The 23109-nt window shown below is 50.3% G+C and overlaps 1 protein-coding gene across 1 annotated transcript in view; it reads right to left on the minus strand.

The window, feature by feature from the left end:
• Positions 1–23109, minus strand: part of LOC124552396 (acetylcholine receptor subunit alpha-like) — a 354641-nt gene that overhangs the window by 118961 nt on the left and 212571 nt on the right. The window contains exon 5 of the mRNA XM_047126656.1: positions 12346–12526. Coding sequence (XP_046982612.1) covers positions 12346–12526 — 181 coding nt within the window. The remainder of the gene's footprint in view (positions 1–12345; positions 12527–23109) is intronic.

Raw genomic sequence — 23109 nt, forward strand, 5'->3', positions numbered from 1 at the left:
TGGACGATCACCAGTCGTGTACGGCCAGTGTAGGAGATCGCTCCCCACACCATGATGCCGGGTGTTGGCCCTGTGTGCCTCGTTCGTATGCAGTCCTGATTGTGGCGCTCACCTGCACGGCGCCAAACACGCATACGACCATCATTGGCACCAAGGCAGAAGCGACTCTCATCGCTGAAGACGACACGTCTCCATTCGTCCCTCCATTCACGCCTGTCGCGACACCACTGGAGGCGGGCTGCACGATGTAGGGGCGTGAGCGGAAGACGGCCTAACGGTGTGCGGGACCGTAGCCCAGCTTCATGGAGACGGTTGCGAATGGTCCTCGCCGATACCCCAGGAGCAACAGTGTCCCTAATTTCCTGGGAAGTGGCGGTGCGGTCCCCTACGGCACTGCGTAGGATCCTACGGTCTTGGCGTGCATCCGTGCGTCGCTGCGGTCCGGTCCCAGGTCGACGGGCACGTGCACCTTCCGCCGACCACTGGCGACAACATCGATGTACTGTGGAGACCTCACGCCCCACGTGTTGAGCAATTCGGTGGTACGTCCACCCGGCCTCCCGCATGCCCACTATACGCCCTCGCTCAAAGTCCGTCAACTGCACATACGGTTCACGTCCACGCTGTCGCGGCATGCTACCAGTGTTAAAGACTGCGATGGAGCTCCGTATGCCACGGCAAACTGGCTGACACTGACGGCGGCGGTGCACAAATGCTGCGCAGCTAGCGCCATTCGACGGCCAACACCGCGGTTCCTGGTGTGTCCGCTGTGCCGTGCGTGTGATCATTGCTTGTACAGCCCTCTCGCAGTGTCCGGAGCAAGTATGGTGGGTCTGACACACCGGTGTCAATGTGTTCTTTTTTCCATTTCCAGGAGTGTATTTTTCATGTCATCAACATGGATGCATGAGCTTTGAAGATGATTATTTAACGCTTCTTTCACCTATCTGTCTTAGATATCTTCGGGATTGTGTGGATGACATTCTTCCAAAAGTCTAATTGTACGTATCCAGTCTCATAGATTCCAGAGAAGTAACAGGAATACTCGTCTAGGCGGCATTTGGCCAATGATTTTAGACATTCCTAGGAATTGTTAGCTATGCCTTCCACTGTATTTGATCAAAAATCTTCGAAAGCTCTGTTAAACACTGATTTTAATACCGGATCCGCCATTTGTTCCAAATCGACTTCTACTTGTTCTTCTGTCACCTCATCAGACAATTCCTACCTCTGCTAGAGGCGTTCAGCGAACTCTTTGTGCCTATTCGCTCTCACCTCCTGTCATAGTATCTCCTTTTCTGTGATATATTCTTTGGAAAACAGCTCAAAATAGCGTAATTTCTATTGTAGGGAATTGGTTCCACAGCGCCTGAACGAAGCGAAGATGGTCTTGGAGAAGCCCATTCACATATTGATCGAGACGCTCCTGCTCATGCGGAAGATGCAGACGTGGTACCTCTCTGGTCTGATTCATCACCTCCACCGCCTCTCTGGTCTGCATCACACCTCCTCTGCCTCTCTGGTCTTATTCATCACATCCACCACCTCTCTGTTCTGATTCACCTCCTCCACCGACTCTCTGGTCTGCTTCACCAACTTTTCTGCCTCATCCACCGCCTGGCTGGTCTACTTCAGCACCCCCTCTGCCTCTCCAGTCTGATTCACCAGCTCCCCGGCCTCTCTGGTCTGAGTCATCACCTCCACAGCCTTTCTGGTCTGACTCACCACGTCCACCACCTCTCTGGTCTGCTTCATCACCTCCAGTGCCTCTCTGCTCTCATGCCTGATTCATTACATCCACCACCTTTCTGGTCTGCTTCATCACCTCCTCTGCCTCTCTGGTCTGATTCAGCACCTCCACCGCCTCTCTGATCTGATTCACCACATCCTCTCCGTGGTAGTAAGCCAGCCCAGTTGTTGGCCTTCGGCGTCGCCGGTGATATGTGTGTAGAGTCTGCGGTCGATAGCAGGTCTTCGTGTTCCTTGCCCAGGTGTGCTTCTCCGTGAGACAGGTACCGGGGGAATGACGACACAGCAGCAACATGCACGACGAGCGATGCAATTAGGTAAGTCTACTTCCGGTGCATTGTGAGCCAAATGTTACAGTAAATTTGTTCTAAGTATTCCTTTCTTTATTCTTAATAATAGAGAATTTTAAATCTATCTCTGTAGACCACTACTTCTGCATGTGTGCAGGTTCATACAGCTAGACACCTGTGTGTGGCGGAGGTACCGCTATCTGATCTCCGCTTCCCCATTACTTTCGGAAATTTCGCGTTCGATAAGTTGTGGGCGAAGTTGTGTATGGCAAGCAATTTCCCGAATTTTCTCGCTGTGGTCATTTTGTGAGACATGTGAAGGAGGAAGTAACACGTTACCCGACTGTTTTTGGAATATGTGCTCTAGGAATTTCAAAACTAGGCCTGTCTGGGCCTGTCTGTGAGAAACACCGCCTGCTTGCAGCGTCTGCCCCTGGAGCTTCCTGAGCGCCTACTTAGACGCTCTCGCGCCGACTAAACGAGCCCGCGACGTGGCGCACAGCTCTCGGCTCGATCTCCCCTACCTCTGCTCCTGATCCTGTTTGGTGGAGGTTCCAGTGTAGGAAGCAGCGCTCGACCACCAGTCGAACGAGCGTTTCGTAAGCCACATTCTTCGTGGGTGGCATACATCTCCCTAACACTCTGGATCTCACCGAGGCCTCCGCTTTTCCTTCTATCTGCTTTGTGCTGTTATTCCACTTCAGGTGTGTCTGCGTGGTTACTCCTAGGCAGTTGCTGTACTGTTACTGGTTCCAGCGACTCTTCGCTTATAGTGTAATAGAACACTAGTGGACCTCTTTTTGTAGATAACAGTATCGTCTGTGGTAATCTTCCATCAGCGCTGTTAAGTTATACACTGATCTCATAATGTCCTCATGCCACTGCCTCGGTTTACTCCCGGAAACAGTGTTCAGTCTGCTAGCAGGTCCTGAATTCAGTAGTCGATCAGCTTTTGTTAGAGGAGTGTGACGGCTGTAGTGGAGGAGGTAACCACAGGACGCTGAGCTGAAGTAGGTTTCCTTAAATGATTCGTGCTTTATTATTTTGGGAAACAAAAAAGAATTCTTAAAAATTCCACTTAATGTTAAAGATATTTTCCTGCTCCCAGCATAACTGTAGCCTATTTATGCTCTGCCTTAGATAATGAAAAATTGTCCTGCCCTAGGAACGGTATCCCCAACGCGCCCTTTCAGAAGCCCCTTTTTTTACCACAATGTTATATGGAGCAGGTGCAGAAGACGCCCACACCTGGCGACTAACCGGGATGGAAGTGATCCGCCCCCCCCTCCCCCACACACAGCACAGCTGGAGAGCTCTGCCGCTGCGGGGCTTCGCCACTGTGGCGGCCGCCGCGGCTTCCGCACGCGACTGCAAGCGGACGACTCGAGTCCCTGCAGTGACTTCTTCTACTCAACCAGTCGCTGTGCTAGCGAGGCGGTTATACGTGATGACGCACGTCTAATGAAAATATTCTTATCCTCTTTAAAAATATTTGTGCTTCTGTTATATCTTTAGGTACAATAAACGCTTAGAGCAATTAAGTCACTAATATGGCTCTAGTACAATATACAATAAGCGGTTCACCTCCGGTATTTCCTGACCCGTTTAAGGTATCGTAACTCGGTTTTTACGCAAGTAAATAGTGACAACGCCATCAGTAAATCAAGTGTATTCTACGACATTGGAGTGCATGTGTTGTTAAGAAGAACGAGGCGATGTTCTTTCGGACACGCATGTATGCGTGCGCTGTGCCGTTTTTCTTAACAACACACACACACACACACTCCAGTACCGTATTTGTACGCCGATACCAGGCAGTGACAACAATTAAAATGTCTTGCCCTGTACGGGAATTACGTGACGTGTGCACAAGTTGTGACGCAGGAACGACGACTTGTCAAAGTTTGGGTCCTGCCGTGACTCGTGTGACCGCCGCGTGATACAGGAGTTCCGAGTTAAAATCGCGCTTCCGGCACAAATTTTCTCTGTCGCAAAACCGTTATACAGCTCATGACTCTTCGTATTCGCAACTGCGAGTACGTTTCAAGCATACTGTCTTTTTAGTAGCTGTATTAACTACCGAGACACCTAGTCGTATTCACTTTCTCAAACAGAACTATAGTAAATTTCCGCTGCTACTATCGGAGTTCCAAATTCCGCCCTTCAAAATCTAATTAGTAGTTCCAGAGAGCTAATAACCTTTAGCACTTAGGATTTATCTGTTTTGGATACGAAACCGACTGCTTTGTAATTCGGAAGTTCGTGTTGTTCTACGGAACTGTCTCATAAAAATCATGGGTCGTTCCTGCTTGACGCAGCTAAGAGAGTCTGCTTACAAAAGCGTATACTGGAGGAAAGTTCTCGATTACACTCATACTGTGCGCACTTGCAGGCATCTGGTCGGAACGACATACGATTTGCGAGGCAAAGGATGATTCGTCACTTAACTACGGTAATACATTTACTCTTGTTTTTGCAAGAGCCTAGAAAGAAAGGAATTGAATGGATTAACAGGGAATTGAGGTATAAGGATTATAGAATAAGAGTTTCGCGTTATGGGTGAAATGTTAACGAAGGTGCCAGCGTCCGAATTAGGTTTCCAGGTGTGTTTCTTAGGGTGAGAGAAGCCAGTGCGTTCCCCTCGACGGCGAGTGTAGCCAGGCACGTGTGGCGGGCCTGGCCGCTCTCCCCTCTGTACGTAGACAATGTGGCGGACAGGCAGAGCGGCAGTCTGCGACCCTCTGCCGGTGATGCTGTCGTGTTCGGGAAGGTGTCCTCGTTTAGTCACTGTGGGTGCACACGGGGTGACTTGCACAGAATTTCTAGTTGGTGTGATGAATGGCAGCTTGTTCTAAGTGGAAAATGTAGGTTAATGCAGACGAATAGGAAAACCATTCCCGTAATGTTGCAATACAGCATTTGTAGTGCGCCGCCAGATGACGATCTAGTACGTAGCGTAACGAATTCAGAGCAGTATGAAGTGAAACGAGCACGCAAGGACGGTAGTTTGGAAGGTGAACGATCGTTTTCCGTTTATTGGATGAATTTTAGGAAAGTGTAGCTCATCCTTAAAGAAGATCGCTTGTGGGACACCAGTGCGAGTCATTTGGAAGTACCACAAAGCTTAGGATTAAAGGAGGGCACTGAACCAGTTCAGGTGCGGGCTGCCTGATTTGTTACCGGGAGGTTCGAGCAACCTGCAACTGTTACCGGATGACTGGGTGGGAGGCGGCATCCTTCTCGCGAAACGCCATTGAGAAAATTTAGAGGACGGACATTTGAAGCTGACTGCAGAGCGATTCTACTGCAGCCATCGTAAATTCGCGTAAGGAGGGCGAAGATAAGAGAAATTAGGGGTGATATGAGGCATATAGACAATCGTTTTTCCCTCGCTCCGTCTGCGAGTGCAACAGAAATACAGCCACCCTCCGCCATGCACCATACGGTGGCTTGCGGAGTATGGATGTAGACGTAGAAATGTCAAGATGCTAAATTATACGAGCAGCAGCAATAAAAAGAAAATCAACAACGAATGTTAGTCGTAAAGTCTTCCATAAAATTGCATTTATCTCACCAAGTATTGGAAATGCCCACTGCCTATTGCGACACAAGTTTGCAGTCGGTGGTGCAAGGACGTCTGGACAGACTGGAGAGGTTCCTTCGATATCATCGAACATGCTGCGACAACACGACCTTTTAAGCTCTATTGGGTCGCCAAAACATGTGTGTAGACTCAATCTTCGGGTTTGGTCCAGAGAAAAAATGTGTAGTGGCGTCAGTACGTTTCAATCCAGCGACCAGGAAATACGTAGCTGTGCGAGCGCTTTGGTGGCCACGAGCGGCAGCCATACACGTCATACGGTGTTCCTTTCAGGAGAGTCATTAGCACTGTGTTAAGAAACGGTGCTTGCCTTTTACTTGTCAAGTCTTCTTCAATGAAGTAAAGGCGAGCGGCGCAGACTTCAGAAAAATCTAGCACCAGACGTTCACACTCCCACAGACTCTTATGTTCAATCTGCCTCAGACAGGACGTATTCTCAGCGGCCTATCTCTATACATCGAAGGCAGTGTCTCGACTGACTGACTCATTCACTGACTCGTCATCGGCCAGCCCAAATCACTAAGCTTAAAAACTTGAAATTTGCAATTACCTTACACTCTAAGAACGAATTTTTCGATATTCCACCCCTAAAACTATGAAATAGCGGATGAAGAGCATTTTTAAAATATGTCGCTATTAAGGCAATTTTGAATGGAGGCCTACGACAACTGGCATTTAGTTTCTCGGTCAGAAATAAAGAAATACGTGTTTGAGCATTTTTGGAAATTAAGCCCCTAAGGGAGTGAAATAATCGGTGAAATTTGTGTTTGAAAATAAATCAGCATTAAAGAAATAAAAAAAAGAAACGTAGTTCAGTGTTTTTGGAAATTCGACCCCTAAGTGTATGAAATAGGGGATGAAAATTTCTAAGAAAAGGATGGTTGGTTGATTGATTTGCGAGAGGGGACCGAACAGCCATATCATCGATTCCATGATATAAGATGGCAGAAATCAAGGGAGGAACAACATAAACAGCACAGTCCAGTACAAACAAAGCGGAAAAAGGGACGCCATGGCAGCAGAAAGACGAAAGAACAAAAGGGGGTGGGCAGATCAGCGCCGATGCCCCAGAAACGCTACACGCCGTGGGGCACCATCACCACCACCGACCTGTCCCGACACCCACACCGTACCACTATCACGATACTGTGGGGACAACACAAGGGGAAGAAGACACAAGTGAAGAGGCAAAACATTCACAACAGACCAGACAAAATGTAGGCACCAGGCGGGGAGAACTTGGGTGACGTGGAGATAAGGTCAAGGCCTCCATAACCAACGCCTACGCTAAATGAGGAACTGAGATTCCAGAGGAAAATTCACTTATAGCTGAGAGCAGAAACCACTTTCGTGAAGATAAATCAGGACAGATGTAACCGTGCGAGGGTCGTCCACTAACATCCGAGACGAGGAAGTTGAGAAGGCATATTTATTGCAAAAGATCCAGAAGGAGGGAGCAGTCCAGCAAAACATTGATCACCATGAGCGGAGTCCTCCAACTAGAAAAGGGGGAAGGGGGCTCATTGCAGAGTGAAACCCCATGGGTCGACCTAGTGTGGCCATAGAAGACGGCAGAGGATGATAGATTCCCGCCAGGAGAGGCAGAGGGAGGAACCCCACGTAGTGTGAGTCTCCTTGAGTGTGCCCAGCTTATTAGACAGCGGGATAGCCTCCAAAGTGCGAACCCACTATTGAGCAACAAGGGATTTGATGTAAAGCAACAGATCTGCTCCCAGAGGGGTCACAGAGAATGGAGGGGGGGGGAGGGGGGGTAGGTGGCCAACACCCAACCCCCCCCCCCCCCCCAGCCAGATGATGAGCCAGTTCTTGTGATCTGGGATACCTTATGGCCAGGAACCCAAAGGAAGTCAACCAGACAAGCAGTACCGCGAAGATCAGCGACAAGGTCACGGATGGCAGAGATCATGGGGTGGCAGGAAGTTGTGGAGTCTGTACACAACAAAATTCGGGGGTGAAGGGGGGTGGAGAACCGTTTAATAAAACAGAGGGCCCAATAGATGGCCATCAATTCTCCAGTAAACACCCCACATGTGGAATGGTGTTCCATGCCAACAGAAGATGTAAAGGCATATGTCACATGATTAGCAGATCTAGTGACATCGGTGTAAAAAATAATGGCGTCCCGAACCTCTCATAAGAGTATTCAGAGAAAACAATGAAATGCCGCTGGAGCAGACTCCAGAAGAGTTAGTGGCCAAGGAACTAATGAAGGGGGGGGGGGAGTGTTTAGGAGAGAACGTGGGGAAGAGGACAAGGAGGGAAGGTGGAAGTCATAGTGAAGAGAAGCGAGGCAGAGCCCAAACAGTAAAGCCACCTGAGGGTGGGAAAAGAATGGAATAGGAGGGCTGAGCAAGGGAACAGTGAGTAGTGATGGCATAAGAAACAAGGAGCTGCGACTGCCGAGTCGAAGGGGAGGGATCCCAGCATCAACCAGAAGGCAGTCGACAGGACTGGTGTGAAAGGCACTGGTGGCTAAACATATACCACACTGGTGAACTGGGTCCAAGAGGGGAGTGTGGAAGGGGTAGTTGGTCCATAAACTTGACAGTCACAGTCCAACTGACATAGAACTAATGTATGGTAAGGTCTGGGAGGGGTCGAATGGTCCGTGCCGAAAAAGCTGTGGATAAAGAAGCAAAAAACACTGAGTTTACACAAACAGTCAACCTTTGGATGATGAATACGTGGCAACCGAGTAAGACTGATGTCAAAAAGAAGACCCAAGAAACGGAACAGGTGTCGGGCATCGAGGTAGAGCTCCAATTCAGGATGGACGATAGTATGGCGACAGAAATGCACCGCCCTGGACTGAAGGGGAGAGAACTGGAAACCGTGCAAGAGTGTCCACGTGGATGTGCGCCAGATGGCACCTGGAACTGTCATTCCACAGAGTCCACCGAGTGGGCGCTAGCCTAAATACAAAACCATTCATATACAGAGTGGGGGTGACCGACAATCTGGCAGAGGCCACAAGTCCATTAATAGCGATTAGAAACTTGCTACAGAGCCCTGTGGAATGCGATTCTCACGGGCCTGTGGGGAGCTGAGAACAGTGGTAATCTAGACTCTGAACGAGAAGTGGGACAGGAACTGGCGAATAAAAATTGGGAGGCTGCCCCAAGGACCCCATTCGTGGAGCGTAAGGAGGATGTGATGGCGCCAAGCCGCAGTGAGGAAAGCCCTGCCGAAGCAGACGATCGATCGGAGACTGTCTGGCTGGGGGGGGGGTTGGGTGTTGGCCACCTACCCCCCCTCCCCCCCTCCATTCTCTGCCGAAAGCCGCACTGTTAAGAAGATAAAGGTAGCGAGATTCGAGGACCCAACTGAGCCGACGAACCACCGCCTGTCCTAGTAACTTGCAGGGGACAGTTGTCAAGCTGATGGCCGGTAACCGTCACTGAACGACGGTTCCTTGCCAGACTTAAGGACAGGAACCTTAATATCGTCCCTTGGAGCCAAGTACTGCAAAATACATGGAGGAGGTAGTGGCGTTGTGGAGGTGGTGAAGCAATTTGTAATGGATGGGATCAGGGTCAGGAGCTGAATCGTGAGAAGAAGAGAGGGCCAGAAGCAGTAAAAGGTTCACTGTAGAATTCCGCCCGAAAAGGGGAAGGTTCAGCTCACTGTTTTTGGAGGAGGAAGCTTGATAGGAGGCTGCCACGAAACGAGTCGCGAGGTGTTCCGTGAGAACTGCCGGATCTGTACGGAGGCCACGTGGAAGGGCCAGGCCCGCAGAGGGAGCGTGCCGCCGACAATCTGGGCGGGTGCGGAGTGTGGGCTGTGGCCCGCAGCCGCGACGGAGGGGCGGGCAAAGCGCGGCCAGCACAGCCGTCCGCTCCGTCTGGCACGGAGAGGTGTGGGGGCAGTGGGAGCGGCGGAGGACGTGCCAGGGGCGGGGAAACTGCCGCGGAACTCGCAGGGCTATCTTACCAGACACGTCACGGACCACCTGACAAAGAAGGTCCAAACACGACCTATTTTTAACAATATATTTCACGATATTAAAATCGAGCTAAATCTATGAACACTGGGATCTCAGTTCTCGGTTGGATGAAAAGAAATAATACGTGTTAGTTAGGGGATGAAAGTTTCTATGGAAGTAAAACTGGAAAAGTCACGATTAACAGAAACTTTTAACTCCAGCTATCACAAATCGCTTTACGGTTACAAGTACATTCGGAAAAGACTATGCCTGTACGGCTTTAATTGGCGTGAAAAGTTTAGAATGTGTTCCAATTTGTGGACATAAAAATTCGATTAAAGAAAAATAAAAAATATCTGTGCAGCTCGTACAGTCAGCGGGAGCGAATCAGCGGGCGCTACGCTAGTGGCGTACGTTGCTTGCGCTCAGATTTCCGTGATTTTCACAGGTTGCATCATCGGTAAGGATGTAAGGAGAATTCTTTGAAGGAGGAACCTACCGTGCTGAAGTTACATCAAAACCGAAAGACAGAACTGCACGGATCTTGTGCGACTGCTCCGGTCTACCTGTTGCTGAAGCGACACACGAGGCGGATGGAAGCTGTCTGCGCGCCGGCGGCTGACGCGTGGATTACGAGCAGCAGCTGGCGAAACGTCCGTTCAGGTCGCTTCTCTCATAGCACGTCCGCATGGTTCTCCAGTACACTTCCAGTAACAAGTTTTGGTACATTCGCTGACTCGTCATTCTTGCTGTACATCGTCGACCGGGACACCTCGTATGTGCGGGTTGCATCTGCAGTCTCCGTAAAGAAATAGCTCATATACTTTCTCTCGGCTTGTGAAAAACATTTACTTTTTCTTTAAACTAACGAGCAATCGCCACACAGAACGAGAGCCTCATTACTTCCCGCTGTGCCTGCTTCCTCACTGTCTCACGTCACTTCCTGCCTTATTTGAGTGTGAAGTCACCAACTTCCGAATAACGCAGCAATCGCTTTAATGTTCGAACCATAAATATTGTAATAACCCCAAAAATATTAACTGCTTTCTGAACACTGAAACGACGTTGAATTCGTATCTTTCAGAAGTAAGAAACTAATAGTATATCTTCTACTGTTACGTTTGAAAAATAAAGAAAACAAGTAGATACCGGTACCTCTGTAATCAATACAGCTAAGAAAATAGAGTATACGTCGCTTTGTGAAGACTATTTCACAATTCATATGGCTGAATGCTATATTAGGATACCTTACACGGTTGCGATACTACTTGAGGTGGAAGTTTATCTGAAGCACCCTGTGTGCCAACGCTGTGTTCACGGGTACGTGACCCGCCGGGGGCTGAGCAGGCCCTGCTGCACTCAGGATTTGCCACCACAAGTAGCGGATCAAAAGAGCCTCATATGCAGCCTTGCCTCGCCTCGCCTCGCCTCGCCTCGCCTCGCCTTGCCTTGTCTTCGTTGCTTTCGAAAAAGCATTCGATACGATCAGTCATGCACCTGTGTTTCACGTAAGAGAACAAGGAAGAGTAGCATATACAGAAGAATCTCCACAGCGTTCGTGAATGTTACCGAAGAAATAAATAATTTCAAATTGAAAATGGTATAAAACAAGCTGACTCAGGCCTAGAAAAAGCAATATCAGACTTAAACTGGAAAACTGAGGGAATGCAACTTCTGAGAAAGAGATTAAATTACCTGAGGCTTGCTGATGAATTTGTTCAGTTTTTAATAGTATACAACAAATACTGGTTAAGGAATTTGGGTTAGTCTGCTCTGAAGTTGGTCTGAAATACAGTACGATAAAACCAAGATCATAGTGCGTGAATGGACAATGGAGAGAAATGTATCTGTTGGAAATACGCAGCTGCAAAGCGTCACAGAGTGGGTCTATCTGAGTCAACTTGTTAATGGTTCAAAATGGTTCAAATGACTCTGAGCACTATGGGACTCAACATCTGCGGTCATCAGTCGCCTAGAACTTAGAACTACTTAAACGTAACTAAACTAAGGACATCACACAAATCCAAGCCCGAGCCAGGATTCGAACCTGCGACCGTAGCGGTCGTACGGTTCCAGACTGAAGCGTCTAGAACCGCTGAGCCACACTTGTTAATGTCGAAGGAGATCTAACACCAGAAATATTGCGATATATAAATTGGGATGGAAGCTTATCGGAGATACCCTTCGGTGGCAGGTTCGAATCCTGCCTCGGGCATGGATGTGTGTGTTGTCCTTAGGTTAGTTAGGTTTAAGTAGTTCTAAGTTCTAGGGGACTGATGACCTCAGCAGTTGTCCCATAGTGCTCAGAACCATTTGAACCACAACAGCGGAGCCTGCCGGCTTGGCTGCCTTTTCGACTTACGTCGTCACGGTGTTTCCATACTTTTACCCACCCGCTGTACGTGTGACATAGCATAGCCTACAATCGAGGCCCGTTAGTTGGCAGCGGTGCTGCACGCGAGACCATACCACTGGATGTACGTACAGTCGTTTGTAGTCTTCTGTCCCGCTCTGCACGCTGATCTACCACGAGAGTGCCTCTTGATCTCTACACCCCACACGCACATCCTGTACTGAGCCGTCAGCATTTTTAGCCCAGAATCACACTTCCCTCTATTGCCCCACTGACTGATCCTCCGTGCCTGCTGTCAGCCGAGGCCTGCCTATACGCCAGTACAGCACCGTACTGTAGTTAATAGGCGTCCGTGTGGTGCTCAGTGAAACGCTGTTTGGAATCGGAGAAGCACTGCATGCGCACTCACCTGGAAGCCGTCGTAGGTCCAGGAGCCGAACTTCATGACGCACGTCTGCTCGTCGAACGGGAAGTACTCGACGTCGATCTCGCAGGACGACTTGTAGATGGCGGGCGGCTTCCACTCGACGCGGCCCGTGTAGTTCAGCGTCGCCTTGGTCGCCAGCGTCACCTCGAAGTTGCCGTCGGCGCTGCGGGCAGGCGGGCAGCCGTCACACACACACACACACATCAAATCCCGTCAGTGTTCAGACCGCGTGAGGTCCGGGGAAAAACACGAGCTTTCCAAGGTTATCACCGTGTTCTTCATCAGGGGGTGACTGTGTGCCGGAAGCGAAGTCTGACTCCCTTTACAGCGGCGTTAGAACTCGGCATTGGTAGGGGGACTTCTATAATGGCGGTGTAACGTTACCTGCAGGGTGGGATTCACAGATGCAAATGGAGGAAACAGGCACCCCCCCCCCTCTCCCATTCCCCCACCGGCCAACGACTGAGCGGCGAAGCAGAAAAGGACTCCTCCATCGGCATCGCCTGCCCCCTCACGAGCCACGTCACAAGGGATCGTCTCCAGGCGCTACACACACTACAAACTCAGTCTCTGTTAAAAGTGTTACTGTACATGCGAAGTCCTGCGGCTTCTTCTATTACGGAATCCCAGTAGGTCGAATTGTGGGAGAGGATCTTCGTTTTCTCAAAGTCGATCTCGTGTCCTTCCGTTATCGGCTATTTCGGTGCTTTGGGTGTCTGCTCGGCTGCGGTGGGGATTTTCTGCCCTACGTGATTCTCGCCACATTCGCGTGGCGCATTGCAGGCACCAGACACTCTCGAGCCCAGCTGTGCTCGAGGTCCCTCCGTAGGAATCCCGCGGCTTTCCTTCTTCTTCCGTTCTCTCGGTGGGTTTGCGCCTACGTTTACCAGCGAATGCAGGACTAATACGATGTGTTCTGTATTTATTTTTGTCGAACAGATTTTTAAGGAGTTTCAGTGCAGATTCCAGGTGATAATCGCCTGAAATTGTCTGCACTCTGTTTATTAAAGTATTCGTGACAGAATGCTGTTCAGCTGAATGCTGGAAACTGCTCTCACTTAAATAAAGACCTCTGTCGGTTCTCGTTTCTGTACAAAGAATTAAATAATCCTCCATTCAATTTCGTCCGACCGACATTTCCAAAAACGGGAACTTGCCCTTCGTTTTCAATTCCGTCATAAACCACATGTTCTGTTGCATGGAAGTGAAAGTGATTGAGAACAGACGCAATCGAACGTCAAGAAGTGTTGAAAAATTTTGGAAACGCCAGGTGGAAAATGGCCAGCTCCGAGTTCCAACGCATGTGCTGTCAGTACTTTTGCACATAAAGAAACCACATGTAGGCTCGCCATAGCATTACTAAGTGATTGTCTTTAATAACGTCAACCGAAGATTCAGAGTTTCGAATGCGACCGCTGCAGTTGCCGCCTGTACGTGGCACGAGCTTGCTCAGACGATTCACCGGAGCTAAAGACTGGTCTAGGAGGAGTGGATGGTCTCGCGGCGCCAGCACAGGCGTGGTTACTGCCATCAAGCTCGAGAGCATTCCCTCCATTAGGGAGCCCAGACAGTTTCAGATCACGACCACCTGCCATCTAGAAGTGAAATACGTCAGCAGACTCTGACGGCCTCGCTGCCGATGGGATGTTAGACTGTGATCTTGTCTCGACTTTGAAACAGCTTAAGAACGTGTTCAATTAAACGGATTCAAACTGCGTCAAATTAGAGCGCTCTTAGCTGGTAAACAGGCGTAGACCCAACGTAAGAAGAAAACCCCACGGCATTCCTTCCAGTGTGCAGATCGATCTCAATAAAAGACTTGTCCCGTATTACGTAAATGTGGTATTAGACCGGTATTCCGACCTGCACGGAAAATGAAGGCGCGCTGCGTCCAGTGAAGGGCAGTCTGGATTCACGCGGACCCGCTTTCTGCAGCGCGCCACGTGAGTGTGGCGGGAACTACGCAGGCCCGACAGCCATCGAGTACAGAAACGAGCGCCAGCGGAAGGGCACGAGGTCGACGGTGAGGAAATCCCACGCACTCACCTACCGGGATTCAATAATAACAGAAGCCGTAGAAATTCGGATGTGGAGTAACAGAGACGGAGGTGCCTGGAGAGGAACATTTGGGACGGGGCGTCTTCCAAGAAGTACGGCCAGAAGCCGTGGCTGTCAGGTGAGCGGGGGACGCTCTCCTGCCCCTTTCCGCCACTCAGTCGAGACCTGCTGGGTGGAAGGGAGCGTGCTGCGTCTTTGCCCACTTCCTGCACATGCACGTATGAACCCTAACCTTGAGGAGACGTCACCGCGCCATAAAGGTTAGAATTACGAGCGGCGTCATCCGATCAGAGACACGGTTGGTCGCCGCTACGCTACGTAGCAGCCAAGCTACCTCGCTCGCCGCTGTCAGTCATCTCCTGACGAAGAAAACAGTGTTAACCTTCGAAAGCTCGAGTTGTAACTCCTATTTCTCGCGGTCTAAGTACTGATAAGATTTTATACAAGGGTGCCGCCTTGAGAAACTACAGGCTGTAGCGATGGATTGGGCTGCTACAACACATTATGAAAATCAAAATGAATGCGAGCAGCTAGCAGTGGTGACACAAACAATGATTTTAGAATATGGAGTCATGTCCCTTCCCTCACTCCTTGAGGTCTACATTTTTGTACAGGACTATAAAGGTCACCGCTTCCATTTAAATATAGTTTAATACGTGGTGGCAGACATATTTTAAGTTGCAGCACTGCGTAGTACGCGGATGTGACGTCACGTAACGGGTGCGGGAATGCCTGACCAATGGAATGACAACTGTCCTGTTTCTAGAAGCCACGCAGGAGGGCAGAACACCAGCTTTACACAGTGTGGTGTGGGGCGTTTCAATAAACGCGTTCATTACCTTAAGAACTTTGCTGAACCTACGATGATAAACATTCAACAATTTAAAAAGATTCTGTGTCGCCGTTCATGCACAGTATTTTAGCCACGTGAGTCGCCACCTACGTCAGGTACTACCCATTTCACTCGATGAGGAGTCTCGAGTAGCATCTGATGACAGTAACGAGTCACGCTGGCGAAATACTCTGCACGAATAACGGCGCAGCTATCCGACAAATGACACTTCACCCGGCAGATCGCCGGGAAAGACTGAAGAATTACAATTTAAAAGCATTTACCTTATTCGTACAGTATGGTGGATTATAAGTACAATTCATATTTGAAGGTTGATAACACGTCTTTCCCGGCCGCATGTACACTATGTGATCAAAAGTATCCGGACACCTGGCTCAAAATGACTTAAAAGTTCGTGGCGCCCTCCATCGATAATGCTGGAATTCAATATGGTTTTGGCCCACCATTAGCCTCGATGACAGCTTCCACTCTCGCAGGCATACGTTCAATCGGGTGCTGGAAGGTTTCTTGGGGATTGGCAGCCCATTCTTCACGGAGTGCTGCACTGAGGAGAGGTATCGATGTCGGTCGGTGAGGCCTGGCACGAAGTCGGCGTTCCAAAACATTGTAATTCCGTCAGGTGTTCTGTAGGATTCAGGTCAGGACTCTGTGCAGGCCAGTCCATTACAGGGATGTTATTGTCGTCCAACAACTCCGGCACAGGCCGTGCATTACGAACAGGTGCTCGATCGTGTTGAAAGATGCAGTCGCCATCCCCGAATTCCTCTTCAACAGTGGGAAGCAAGAAGGTGCTTCAAACATCAGTGTACACCTGTGCTGTGATAGTGCCACGCAAAACAACAAGGGGTGCGAGCCCCCCTCCTCGAAAAACACGACCACACCACCACCGCCACCGAATTTTACTGCTGGCGCTACACACGCTAGCAGATGACGATCACACGGCACACGCCCTGCCATCGGATCGCCACACTGTGCACCGTGATTCATCACTCCATACAACGTTTTCCCACTGTTCAGTTGCCAATGTTGATGCTCCTTGCACCAAGCGGGCGTCGTATGGCATTTACCGGAGTGATGCATGGCTTATGTGCAGCTGCACGGGCATGAAATCCAAGTTTTCTCTCCTTCCGCCTAACTGTCATAGTACATGCAGTGGATCCGGATGCAATTTGGAATTCCTGTGTGTTAGTCTGGATAGATGTCTGCCTATTACAGATTACGACCCTCTTCAACTGTCGGCGGTCTCTTTCAGTCAACAGACGAGGTCGACCTGTACACTTTTGTACTGTACGTGTCCCTTCACGTTTCCACTTCACTATCACATCGGAAATAGTGGACCTAGGGATGTTTAGGAGTGTGGAAATCTCACGTACAGACGTATGATCACCTAACTACGTTCCAAGTCCGTGAGTTACGCGCAGTGCCCCATTCTGCTCTCTCATGATGTCTAATGACTACTGAGGTCGCTGATATTGCCTGGCAGCAGTTGGCAGCACAATGCAGTTAATATGAAACACGTATGTTTTTGGGGGTGTCCGGATAATTTTGATCACACACAGTGTATGTGCTGCTCCTGTAGTTACAGTCCACACATGGACTGGATTCATTGCGAAGTAGCCTCTTCCAGCTTGGGGGTCAGCGGCCCGTCTTTCCCTAATTCTCCTAAAGCGGTTGTGGAAGAGGTCAGAGAGGCCAGCTCCCCAGGATGGCAGCAGGGAGGATGTCGCCCAGCATCTGCTGTTAGTAAACACACTTCTGGAAGCCCTGGCAGTGGCATGTCATTAGGGCGACTGGCAAATGGCCAGTGGAACTACCTGCGTGTGGATGCCGATTCTGACTTGTGGGAACGTCTGAAAGCTCGACAAGTGAAATGGGTTTCAGCTTGCAGCCAACGGGGGGATTGAGAAAGCAACTCGCGGGCGCTCTAGACTAGAGTTCGTGTTTCAAAGTGGTCATCGGATGGTAAGTCTAGAATTGCTGACGCCGCGCAATCAACGACCTGACTTTTCCAGTACAAATCGTTCGAAGCATTTTGCAGTGTATTCGTGTGTGCCTGGAACTTTCTGTAGACATTCTGCTGCTTTCCTAGGTGAGGCTTGCGGATTAGCGAGCGCGTGCTCGGTCGGTACAAGGAGCGTGTCAAATGAAAAGGAGACACGCGGTGAAAAGTTGCCCAAGTGCGAGTATGAGTCGCGTACTCAGCGTTCCGTACAAGCTTAAATATGTATGTATATATAGTTCGTCCTTGCTAGGACTCGAGATTCTGGACCATTTTTACCTGTTATCGATATCGATACTGGCAAGATATTGGTCCGGGGAATTCTAGCACCATATCAAAATCTCCACAGCAGTTCCACGGACTAGCGCGGACATACGAAAACAAGCGAGCAGGGTACTTTACTTCAAGTATGATTTTAAAAAAATTAGTTAGTTAATCAAACATGACTACAACTTACATTTTAAGTCTGCGTGTACTAATGTTCGTCTGTCTTGCATCTGACAGATCACGAATCCAATGTATGTTCAGATGGGAAAAGATGTTATCTGATATAATTTAACACGTTTCATATTTTTTGCTTTACTTGTACTGTCAGACCTTGCTCCTTGCCGAATTTCATCATTCGAGGTCGAATGAGTCTGCCAGTATCAAAATATGCAACATACACGACCAAATCTTTTGTACCGCATCGACTTAGAAGCTGAAATATTTTACACCGCCAAGGGACGATAGACTTAAGTACGCGACATGAATCTGAATCTGACACGCCAAACCGTTCCACAGACAGAGAGAGGCAGACAGACGGACAGGTGGACAGCAAAGTGATTCTACAAGGGTCATGTTTTTACAGAATGAGGCACGGAACCTTAAAAAGTAAATAAACTGATTATTGTTTGGAAAGTAAATACCAGAACTGTTATTAATACATTTGTCCCACTGTGGGAGAAGACAGTCAGTGCCTCCACGGAGAAGTGATTGCGGCTGCTACGAAGCCACGACTGTACCTAGACTCGCTCTTCTTCGCCCGACGCACATCGACGGCAATGAATTTCTTACCTTAGGACTCCAAAAATATGGAAATCGAGTGGCGATAGAACGGAACTGTGTGGAAAATGTGTAAGAGCTTTCCAGCGAAAGTTCTGTAGCGTTTTCCAAACAACCTCGGCAACATGTCGGCCCGCTGACACATCCTCCGTATAGCTTCGATAACTGCCATATTTTTGGAGCCCTGAAGAAAGATCTTCCTGGCCGTCCATGTGGTTCGGACGGAGAGGTACACGCCTGGGAACAATCGCAGCCGCACGAAAGCACTGACCACCTTGCTGCGCGGAGAGGTAAACGTATCAATAACTGAGCCGACTACTTTGAAATAATAAAGTCTACTTACTTTTTTTCATGTATCTTCTTTCCTTTTGACTGCCATTTAGGCAGATTCGAGGCAGAAGTTGGTAGGGACCAGAGAATCTCGGAATACTCCCGAGGGCAGATAAAGAGCTAAAGGGCTTTTTGTTATTGTTTTTGGAGTTGTGAGAGTTTTAATTCCGTCTCTGGGGTCAAAGCGAGAGTGGCGACCCTTACATATTCAGACATATTGTGTGCTGGTGTTATTCCGACGAATTAATCTGGGTTGGCCAACGAAAGCCTTGGACTAAATCTGCACTTTGTCGACATTACGGTGCAGATTTGCTTTAAACTTTTAATGTTGGCGCATGCAGCATTTGCACAAAGTTGTGGTAAGTTCCTCCCTCACTCGCCACAGAGGTTGAAATGTGAAGTGTGAATAAAGTTAGTGAAACCAGCTGAGGGCAACGCTCTTCAGACGGATGTGTCAGCGCAGTGAGGCGGCATTCCCCATCGCTTCCGCTCCGTACGCGCTGGCGCGGCCGTATCGGCGGTTACCTCGACCGGACTTCTGCCACAGGCTGTACCATTCTGTTGTATCACTGACAATCCTATTCTGTACTTCGGTGACGAATGAGCCAGTACTTTACGAAAACGCAACGAATTCTGTCTTCAGAAACACGACTTTGTAAGTACACAGGGCGCATCGTTACTGGCAAGTGTTTAGCGACCTGCCGAGTAGTTCCAGTCAGCTGGTCGCAGCTACGGCGTTATTTGTTCAGTCAGCGCTCAGCGCCGGCCGGGCCAAGTGGAGAGCATTCCACGTCACTGGCGGCCGCGCTTCGCTTTGAATTGGAGACAACTTTTCGTCACTGTCTTCCACAGCTTCGTTCTCCTTTCAGTATGAGAATTTCTTCAGCAAGCAGATGTCAACATCTGGTCACTCCCAGTCGAGAAGTAAGTGTTCCGCGGTAGCCACATACATTGTACGATCGGAAGTATGTGGACACTCCTGTGTAATTCGGTACTGAGCCGTAGGAATTAAGAGAGGCGCACCGGGCAGTACGAAAGGCGGTGCGGAGTGTCGCGATGTGAGCAGAGAAGCAGTTTCTAACACCAGAACGGGTCGGCCGGGAGAGCTCAGCCACTTCCAACTGGAGGTCACTCGAGTAGCATATCCAAAAGGGTTATTAAAACACTTGTTAATCTGCCCGATTTGACTATCGGTGTCACGATTGGAAACTGAAAAAGCTAAGAACAAAACCGACTAAATCGAGACCAGGCAGACCTCGTGCAAGGACTGAGGGGGTCCGTCGAGCATTGTGAAGGGTGGCTACGAAGATAATCGGAAGAAATCGGTAGAAGAAATCACTCGTGAGTTCCAGAGTGCTAGCAGCAGCCCAGCTAAACAGACGAGCAGCCACATATTTCTGCTGTACGACGCTACACGACAGTGGATGACTGCAAGCGAGTGATTCGGTGTGATAAATCCCGCCGTCCCCGTGGCAATCTGACGGAAGGGTTTGGGTCCGGCAAACGGCTGAAGAACACTGCCTGCCACCAGCTGTAGTGCCACCACTGACTTGCAGAGGGGCTGGTGTTACAGGACACAGCCGTCTTTCGCGTTTAGGGTGTGGTCCCCTTATTGGGCTTAGGAAAACGGTGAATGCGGAAGGACCGTGTGCGGCATTGTGTACCGCGTGCAGTACAGCAACAGCTTCGACAGAGTGGTCATTTGTGTCGACGTGATGGTAAGGCAACAACTGTGAGGCAATGGTCGATCGACAAAATTATCTGGCACGCCCCGAGTCGCAACCTCAACCCAATGGAACGAATCGTAACGTCGATTTTGCTCCATATCCTCGAGCCCAACATCACTATACTCTCTGGTTTCAGTTCACGAGGAGGAACGGACTGCGATTTCTCCACAGACGTTCACACAGGTCATTGAAGTTGATGGCAGCATAGTTCGAGGCGTCATAAAGCTCAAGGGTGGCCACACACACAGCCCGTTTTACTGCCCACTGCAACGTGTCCAGATACTGGTGGTGAACGCGTTGCCGCGGTCCCCAGCAGGTTCAGCTCGGCTTCGGCGGCAGTCTGCCCCGTGCTAGGCTGCCCGGCTACTGGAGTCCAGGCCGCTACTGACCGGAGCGATTTCGCTGACAGCCGAGCGCTCCAGTCTGCAGCAGTCCGCCAGCTCCGGCCGGGCCGACGCTGGTCGCCGGCACCTAACGCAGTACTGGACAAAAGCTGGGGAAGCTCCACTGCTCGTAAACCCAGAGTTGTGCACAGCTGTAGCCTCTGATCGGTTCTATGTGGATGTACGAAACGCAGACTGTCGCCACCCTCAGTCGCGACTCCTGGCACTTAGACATCCCTCCAGCAACGGAGGACGGGCGACTGCGCCAGCAGATTCCAGGGGCGCGCTGCAGAGGTCGCGAAACACGCGGGACAAACGCCGCAGACGTTAGTGTCGCTGTGCACCAGGATATAAACAGCGTGCTGTCGCTTTACTGGCTGCGGCAGTTCCAGAGAAAGGCAGCACCAGTTCCAGTCGTCGCTACAGCTGCTACCACAGTCTCACCGTGTTTTACTGGAATTAATTGACATTTGATCTCTCGTGTCAGTATGACAATTATACACGCCAGACCACGATGTTTGGCACGACGATATACACTCCTGGAAATGGAAAAAAGAACACATTGACACCGGTGTGTCAGACCCACCATACTTGCTCCAGACACTGCGAGAGGGCTGTACAAGCAATGATCACACGCACGGCACAGCGGACACACCAGGAACCGCGGTGGCCGTCGAATGGCGCTAGTTGCGCAGCATTTGTGCACCGCCGCCGTCAGTGTCAGCCAGTTTGCCGCGGCATACGGAGCTCCATCGCAGTCTTTAACACTGGTAGCATGCCGCGACAGCGTGGACGTGAACCGTATGTGCAGTTGACGGACTTTGAGCGAGGGCGTATAGTGGGCATGCGGGAGGCCGGGTGGACGTACTGCCGAATTGCTCAACACGTGGGGCGTGAGGTCTCCACAGTACATCGATGTTGTCGCCAGTGGTCGGCGGAAGGTGCACGTGCCCGTCGACCTGGGACCGGACCGCAGCGACGCACGATGCACGCCAAGACCGTAGGATCCTACGCAGTGCCGTAGGAGACCGCACCGCCACTTCCCAGCAAATTAGGGACACTGTTGCTCCTGGGGTATCGCCGAGGACCATTCGCAACCGTCTCCATGAAGCTGGGCTACGGTCCCGCACACCGTTAGGCCGTCTTCCGCTCACGCCCCAACATCGTGCAGCCCGCCTCCAGTGGTGTCGCGACAGGCGTGAATGGAGGGACGAATGGAGACGTGTCGTCTTCAGCGATGAGAGTCGCTTCTGCCTTGGTGCCAATGATGGTCGTATGCGTGTTTGGCGCCGTGCAGGTGAGCGCCACAATCAGGACTGCATATGACCGAGGCACACAGGGCCAACACCCGGCATCATGGTGTGGGGAGCGATCTCCTACACTGGCCGTACACCACTGGTGATCGTCAGGGGGACACTGAATAGTGCACGGTACATCCAAACCGTCATCGAACCCATCGTTCTACCATTCCTAGACCGGCAAGGGAACTTGCTGTTCCAACAGGACAATGCACGTCCGCACGTATCCCGTGCCACCCAACGTGCTCTAGAAGGTGTAAGTCAACCACCCTGGCCAGCAAGATCTCCGGATCTGTCCCCCATTGAGCATGTTTGGGACTGGATGAAGCGTCGTCTCACGCGGTCTGCACGTCCAGCACGAACGCTGGTCCAACTGAGGCGCCAGGTGGAAATGGCATGGCAAGCCGTTCCACAGGACTACGTCCAGCATCTCTACAATCGTCTCCATGGGAGAATAGCAGCCTGGATTGCTGCGAAAGGTGGATATACACTGTACTAGTGCCGACATTGTGCATGCTCTGTTGCCTGTGTCTATGTGCCTGTGGTTCTGTCAGTGTGATCATGTGATGTATCTGACCCCAGGAATGTGTCAATAAAGTTTCCCCTTCCTGGGACAATGAATTCACGGTGTTCTTATTTCAATTTCCAGGAGTGTAGTCAGCCCCCCCCCCCTCTTCAGGGTGAGCTGAGGCCAGCGATTTGTCTGTCTGGTCGCCACCTCCAGCAAGCCGACGCGAGGGAGAGCGACAGCAGAGGGCCGGCGCCCTCGCCGCTGACCGGGCCTTCCGTCCTGCAGACCGCCGCTGCACCGGCTGCTGTGTCGCCCCACTGCTCCTACAGTCTGCACACACCCAGATTAACTAACTTATTTATTGGTTTTTCATTTCACCACAATACAGCCAACTTTGTAGCTCCTTACGCCTGAAACATGACGTGTTTATGATTTAGGTTTGTTTCCCACAGTATCCGATAGCCAATTTTCTTAACCTGCAGCATCGGTAAGTTTCTTGAGAGTGTCTGTGGTTACGGAGAGGGTCTTACAAGGTGTGGGAGT

The sequence above is a fragment of the Schistocerca americana genome, chromosome 10 (assembly GCF_021461395.2).
Source record: "Schistocerca americana isolate TAMUIC-IGC-003095 chromosome 10, iqSchAmer2.1, whole genome shotgun sequence".
Taxonomy (NCBI): domain Eukaryota; kingdom Metazoa; phylum Arthropoda; class Insecta; order Orthoptera; family Acrididae; genus Schistocerca; species Schistocerca americana.